The sequence below is a fragment of the Varroa jacobsoni genome, unplaced genomic scaffold, assembly GCF_002532875.2.
Source record: "Varroa jacobsoni isolate VJ856 unplaced genomic scaffold, vjacob_1.0 scaffold_977, whole genome shotgun sequence".
Classification (NCBI taxonomy): domain Eukaryota; kingdom Metazoa; phylum Arthropoda; class Arachnida; order Mesostigmata; family Varroidae; genus Varroa; species Varroa jacobsoni.
In genome coordinates this window covers 174,821-181,993 of record NW_019213879.1, presented here as the reverse complement: position 1 = coordinate 181,993, position 7,173 = coordinate 174,821, and the positions used below count along the sequence as shown (strand labels likewise).

At 40.8% G+C, this 7,173-nt stretch overlaps 1 protein-coding gene across 10 annotated transcripts in view; it reads right to left on the bottom strand.

Annotated features, from left to right (window-relative positions):
• Positions 1-399: 399 nt before the first annotated feature.
• LOC111265506 (uncharacterized) overlaps positions 400-7,173 on the bottom strand; it is a 97,154-nt gene continuing 90,380 nt past the window's right edge. For 8 of the 10 annotated variants that reach the window (XM_086970519.1, XM_086970521.1, XM_086970518.1 and 5 more), the window contains 8 exons: positions 5,338-5,571; positions 4,827-5,093; positions 4,211-4,596; positions 3,606-3,894; positions 3,156-3,352; positions 2,664-2,846; positions 2,084-2,259; positions 400-1,624 (listed from right to left, as the gene is read on the bottom strand). In XM_086970519.1, coding sequence (XP_086826645.1) covers positions 1,411-1,624; positions 2,084-2,259; positions 2,664-2,846; positions 3,156-3,352; positions 3,606-3,894; positions 4,211-4,596; positions 4,827-5,093; positions 5,338-5,571 — 1,946 coding nt within the window. In that variant the 3' untranslated portion in view covers positions 400-1,410. The remainder of the gene's footprint in view (positions 1,625-2,083; positions 2,260-2,663; positions 2,847-3,155; positions 3,353-3,605; positions 3,895-4,210; positions 4,597-4,826; positions 5,094-5,337; positions 5,572-7,173) is intronic. The other 2 variants (XM_022842247.2, XM_086970517.1) reach the window with 2 other exon arrangements.

The window sequence follows — 7,173 nt, the reverse complement described above, 5'->3', positions numbered from 1 at the left end:
CTAAACAGAGCGGCATCTTGACCTTTAATACATAGTGCGTTATTGTTGGTTTAAGATGAACACGCCACGTTTGAACACAGTAAGTCACCATGGATTTGCAAAAAACAAAATTTCCTACGAACACGCAAATTGAAAAACCTCAAGACTGAAGACTTTGTCCTCCAGGACTGAGTTTCATTATTGTCTATTAATAATATAAGTTCATGAAGAGAGTCCACAACAAACGTGACAGCCTATTTCCTTAACTGTTCAAGTCGGGTTCTACCTAATGTCGAAAAATGCGTAAATGTTTGAAAACTACAAGTATATTTTCATGATCAGTTTACCTTACTGTAGATGAGATTCAATCATAACATATGTTTTACTACCACGTCAAGATCTTTTAATGAGCACATGAAGTTAGAATATAATATACACAACAACTTTATTTATTTAGATGCTATTTTTACAGAAAAACGTCACGGCCTGTACAGTCGTAAATGCAACAGTGTTCTATTAAGCATTTCCACATATGCATTTATTATCTTTTCTCGCTCCAACATCTTCAGCCATTTTCACAGATTGTGTAGACAAAATAGTGCCAAAAAGAGTGTTTACTAAGGCACTACGATCGTCTGTCTAACTCGACGCCTCAATAAAGATCACCGCATTAACGCTGGAAGAGAGTTCTATATAAAGTTACATTTACAATTGGTGACTTGCGAGGCTTTTTTGGGCCAATGAAAAAAACAACGGCTAGCAACGGTCAGTGCTCATAATCATAGTAAGTTACTAGATCACCATCTAGAAAAATCACCAAATTGTCTTTCAAGTCTTTGATATATTTATAATGATGCAATAGTGGATCAACAGGTAATGTGTCGTATAACGACAACTAATAAGCTCATTTTGAGCAACTAACTCTTATAGGCTAACAATGTTGGTCTTATCGAAATCATCACTGTCACATCGAACCACCTCGGACATATGATGTGAAAATTACAAAATCTCCCCAGTTTGCCATTGAGTTTTGGCAGTACAAAGTAACTTTACCCATAAAAGAAAGTTGTCCACCACAAAAGTAAGCCCACCCACAGCCTGACTTGAATTAAAGGAGTGCACTTGAATAGCACTGCTGAAAATATGTAGAGGCCTGACATATTTCACTCAGCGATAAAATCACTTGTGATTACGGGAAGTTCTCTGTCTTTTTCGGTGACATCCCTGCTGCATCTTTGCATTGGAATGCATAGCTTAATACGTCCACAATTTTAAACGGGGCTTCACGAAAAGCAACCTGTGACATTGATATAATAGTAATATGGTAGCTCTTTACTGTATCACAATGGAAATCAAGTTTGCGGGAACCCCGTTCCGTATACTCCAACGTACTGAATTCTCCCTAGTCGACTGTATCCACCGCGTTAACTGCTACGCGTTGCCGTTCAGAACAGTAAACTTTGAATTACGTTGAATTAAGTTATCTTGTTGTTTACGGTTCAGTGAAGCGAAATGCTCCGATTCGAAAAATCGATCCAAAACTTCTTTGGACTTTGAGGGCGAAGAACTTAGTCTCTCCTCTACCGCTCGATGTCGTTGTGAAATCCGACGGTGCTCTGATTCGAGGGCCTTTTTTCGAAGCCATCTGTAACAAAGTGAAGACAACCAATGTTTGAAGTGATTTAACCCAGCTACACAGAAGCCACCTCGTATACGAAAGAATCGCAAATAAGGGAAAACGAATCTCATACAGTATTCTATAAAAAAAAAAAAAAAAAAAAAAAAAAAAGGTCTCATCAAAGTAAAGATAAATCATTCGTCTTGCGGCAATCACTGCAACCTAAAGTAATTGAATTATTTATTAGTAATTAATATTTTTATCTTTAACTTTTATTACTACTATTTTACTGTATTATAATATCCAGCTGAAAGTATTATAGGACGGAAGAAACTTCGACGAAATGAGGGGGCAAAACAGTATACCGAAAAGGTTATTAGGAAAGGACACATGGTCCGGCTCTGCCTAATAGCAAAAAATGTTGCCATCGAACGCTAAGAGATGGCTAGCAAACCAGATATATGAGCTAATGAACCCTTCGTTTACCGTTTGTAAGCCTGCTGGGCGTCTTGCCTGGTGTGCTTTCTCTTAAATTCTTCGATTTCGATCTGTTGTAACTTCTCTTGAAGCTTACGCTGCTTCTCCTGCATATTTTTGCCTTTAAGCCACGTCAAGAACGTGACCGTTGTGTTGGAGTTTGCAGTCGCTTCATTCTGACTCTGCTAGCAATATTAAAGTGAAATAACAATTGGTACATAGTTAATTATACGGCAATAAATCGTATAAAGTTCATTAAGATCGGCCTCTAAGCTACCTAGATTCCTGCTGCATACGTCAATGACCCCACGTACATTGTGCAACGGATTAAAGTGTACATTTGATACAACCAGGTATAGATCCACATATTTTGTGACATTGTCCGTATCTACATAAATTAATCGCATCAAAATTATCTCTACTGTTAAACGATCTAGCGTCAGGCGTAACAGTCAGGCTCACATGTAATTAGCTGATTCTCATGTACTTGCTGCCTGTTTTAAAATGCAATGCGGCACCTATTGCTAATAGGCCTACATAAAATGAATTAGGAACGTCAAGGATCCACTAGCTGTTAGAAGGCGTCTACCTCGTTCAGGAGAGGAGGCTGCGGTGACAACGTCTTTTTTCTGCAAGAAGCTGTGGAATTAATCACGGCCTTCTTGTTATTTTCTATTTCGGCATTCTTGTTCCGGAGCCAAGCCTCAAACGTTTTTTGAGCGTCTTGTTTCCGGCGGCGCTTTTCTTCCTCTTCACGACGGGCTTTCTCCTCCTACAGAGAAAATTACTTTGTTTTTTAAATAAATTTCAAAGCACTAGACTGGAACAGCTTGGGATGATATTAAAATATATGGCGTACGACGTATGGTCTCCATTCAGAACCTGTTTTTATTTGCTCGTAATGTAATGCTTAAGAATAGAAAGACAAATGGTTCACTGTCTCACATCCTGAAATAGTAGTGCATGTCTTTTCATCAATATATATGTTCGGAATTAAATTTCAATTAGAACCCACTTATTGGTCATCACTAAAATAACCTTAAATTTTGTACTGAACCACTACCCAATCACAGCATCTGACCTTCTCCCGTTTAGCTCTTTCGCGTTCCTGCTTCAGTTTGGCCTTTTCCTCAGCGGGCAATCCGTATCGACTATTCTCATTACCAGTATACGCAGGAAGCTTTCGTGTTTCATGCGCAGGAGTCGTTTCTGAATTGCTACCGATTGAGCTCGCAGGCCGAATCTGTTGGTCGGCACCGTTGGCAGCTGGAGTTGAATCTAGCATGACGATGGGATTAAATATGGACATAGGGTTTTTTTTATAACGTATTGTTCATTTTCATTGTAAAACGCCTTTGCGCCAGGTATGGATAGAAGCAAGTACAAACGCAACGCTGCATGACGCATTACACGAATTACGTCCATTTGAATGAAAACTTTTCATCATTACGACGTTAATGTATTCTAAGAATATAGGCGTATTTGTAGCGACTTTGGATTAAGTTAACGATTAAAGAAAGAGCTGGGTTACTTTTTCGAACGAATCTGGTCGGGCTAGGTGGAAAAGCCGTAGGACCTGATGCTGGTGCTATAAGACGACCGGCCACATTCGTATCACGTTTATATGAAATCGCAGATCTTTTAGGCGTAGCTGTAAGCGATTTGTTGGCCGCCGACGATCTGGTCGGTGTTGGAGAAGTAGGCAACTTAATTGCAACTTGTGGATATTTAATCGGTAAGTCTCTCGGAAGCAGACGTTCCACAAAAGCCTGCTTCGCCATATTCCCCTTATTATCATTCGACGTATCTGCTGGAGGTTCCTGCAAAAAGATTCAAGTGAAGGTTCCCGACACTTATATAATGACACTTACAAAGCAACCTACGCATAATACATGAACATTTCTTTATACAGTAAAGATAGATAGAAATCCTTCTAAAAGATACTGAACTTCGTTTCCGTGGATGAAATACCCAATTTGAACTATGCTATAGATAGACTTCTTAAAAATCTTTGTGTGTACTGAACCTGACCTGAATGTTTAGAGAATCGCAATGTCAGCTTGATATTGCTTGTAATCTTGCAAATAATTTCAAGCTGTTACTTTTATTTGCGTGTAATAGAAACATAGAACTTACAGGGGATCGGGATGCGCTTTCTACCTTGACGTTGTCGTCCTTCGCGACTTCGATGCCGTTTACCAAAACATTTGTTGTATCCCTCCCGCCGGCCGTAATTAACGTTGCGAGATTGCAAGTTTCCACTGAGCTCGTTGAACGGTCTTCTTCGTAGACCGAATCAACTTTCCCGTTAGTTAGTTGTGCTGGTTGTACTTCCTGATCAGCACCGGTCGATTCCTTTATCGGTTCCTTCTTGAGCGATTCCTGAATCGTGCTTCGAAACTGACTTCCTAGATTTTTAGGCGCATCGCTAGTTCTCTGATACTCCGGACCTCTTGCGGACCGCTCTCGTAGGTTAATGATTTTTTTAGCAAGCTCGAGATCAATATTTCTGTTGTGTTCTACTGTTGACCGTAATGTGTAAAAATAATAAAGAAAAAAAAAACAGGAATTGCCATATGAAGGTTCACGTCTTCTAGCGTTTTAGCATGTACCTATACGGTTTTCTAAATTTTACATTTAAGGACAATTAGGTCAAAATAAGCAACCGAATTCCAAAATCTTCCCAAACAGGCTATTGATACACTACACTTGTGAATATAATACAACAACAGGTCTACAACAAAATACTTACGGGCGGCACATGTAGGTGTTTCCTGTGACCTTCTAGTCGCGGTGTCCATGGATGTGTTGTACTCGCCCTTATCGGTGCTATTTTCTTCTTTCGTTTCGTAATCAGAACTGTACCCTTCCTTTTGATCACTTTCTAAGCCGTCGTTTTTTTTTGAAGGACTTGGGGTTCTAGGCATCTCAACAATGGGGGACGGCGTCTTGTTGGCATAGTCAACAAAGTCGTCATCATCCGATGAACTGAATAGATCAGACTCGTCTGACTGGTTGTCTGCGGTGTAAATTCAAAGCGTTTCATACTTTATTAAACTTTATTCGTATTGGAAGAAGAAGCCCGCCATCCTGCACAAGCTATTGAATGAAGTAGTTGTTTTAGATTGCTTATTACGTCTCACAAGATATCGATAAAACAATTAAGGTACATCGAGAAGTCGATTCTATTTTTGACTATAAACAGGGACAAGATAAGCTGTTTCTAAAGTCAAAAACGAACTAAGACGCTTTGTTTCCCATACCACCGATTTCTGAGTCATCTTTGGGGAACAGCTTCATAAGGTACTCTCTCTGAACCTGTCGCCGCTCGTTAACATCAAGGGTAGGCGTAGGGGAATAGCGAAGCACTCGATCAACCGGATTATCTGCGAATCGCACTCGACTTTCTTTAGCATTTGGCAGGGGCTCCGCGAAATGCACCGTGTTAACTTCTCTCAGACGAGAGCTAATATCATAGACGTAATGATTTTGGAACTCTGCAACGGAAAGAGAATTAAGACAGGAAATTTTCATCGTTCAAGTTTAATCACTAGCACTAGTACACTATAGTCTCTATTAACGCTATAGTTTAACTTAATCACAGTCCTACCTTTCTGTAACAACGAACTGCGCCCAAGACATGAGATTCTAACACCAACGTCCAAATGGTCCCATCGAATCACGGGCTATATATCTTTACTGGGGTTTGGTGCTGGAAGCTTGAATAACTCTGTCCTAAGACGGAGATATTTATTTAATTAAATACACCCGTACCTACATTTGAAACCCAATACCTGGCCGACGAGGCTTAACAATACACTTTGCGAATCCACACTTCGCGGAAGACTCTTTGCAAAAAGATTAAAGCCCAACCGGGCGGGGTGGAGTGAGCTATGCCTTTTCCGAGGAATTCTTTAAAGTGAAAGGAAACAAGGGACTACAATCCTTTGATGGCCCAGAGAAAGGAGAAGCTTGTCGATGGTCGAGAGCAACGATATCCACACTGTATACGGCCACTAAATAGATGGTTCAACAATAAATATTTTGAAGTGAGCTTGTGTAAACATACTACTCTTCCGGCAATCCCATCGCTATAATGCATGACGTCATTTCGATGTTCATATGCTATCCAAATTTAGCGATTGTCCTTAGGGCGCTTACTCAAACCGCACAAGTTCAGAAATAATAAAGATCAATATTTAATATTACAGGCGACCATCACCATAAACCTGAATCGCGACAACAATCTTCTTCTTAATAATCTAACAGCATTATTTCCGAACCTGACTTATTTCTTGTGTATATAATGAGAAGGGGGAACCAGCTTGACTTGTCTCCGAGCGCCATGTTTATCGATGACGCTTAAGACAAAAGCTTGCGGCACGCCCTGAGAAAGGAATAACAATAGTCAAAGAACAGCGCTAGTACCGGCGCTCTAGAACGTAGATGGTAGCATCAGACCTGTCCAGCGGGCATGGCCGCTCGGAGGATCGCTGCCGTCCCGCTACTAGCGCAAGTGGACGACAAAGCATTAAATAGAAGTATAGTATTCCTCAGATGGGTAGAGATCTTTCATCTTCGCAAGGAGGGAACGATCTCTGCCCAATGGAAGCGAATACCCAACGAACCAACAGCAGTGAACGCTTAGACGCGGACGCACAGGCCAAGTCTGACGAAGTCGCGCCACGGCGTCGTACACACAAGTAAACCATACAGCATTGCCAAACTACACCGTATCGGGCTGTTTGCTGCCACTCCTGCTATTACTCTACCGGGTGCCGCTGTCGCTGCCGCGAGCCCTGAGCACGATTGCGAGTTGGTATTTATCCGAACGCTTATGTTTAGATTCCTGAAGGTGTATTATTAATACCGACAATAGTCTATGCTTAATTCGCCTAGAGAAATATTCTTTTAGCGACTAGCGACCCTTTCGTCAGTTGGCCTTGCTCCCAGTGAACTCATTACAGAGAGCGTTTACCTTTGTAACGAAGACAAACTATTCTACGGACAGCGAATATAGTAATACGACGACGGTGGCCATTCGATATAATGAGACGTGTCTCCAATGAACAAATGACGTATGTAGATAACAGCTGTTT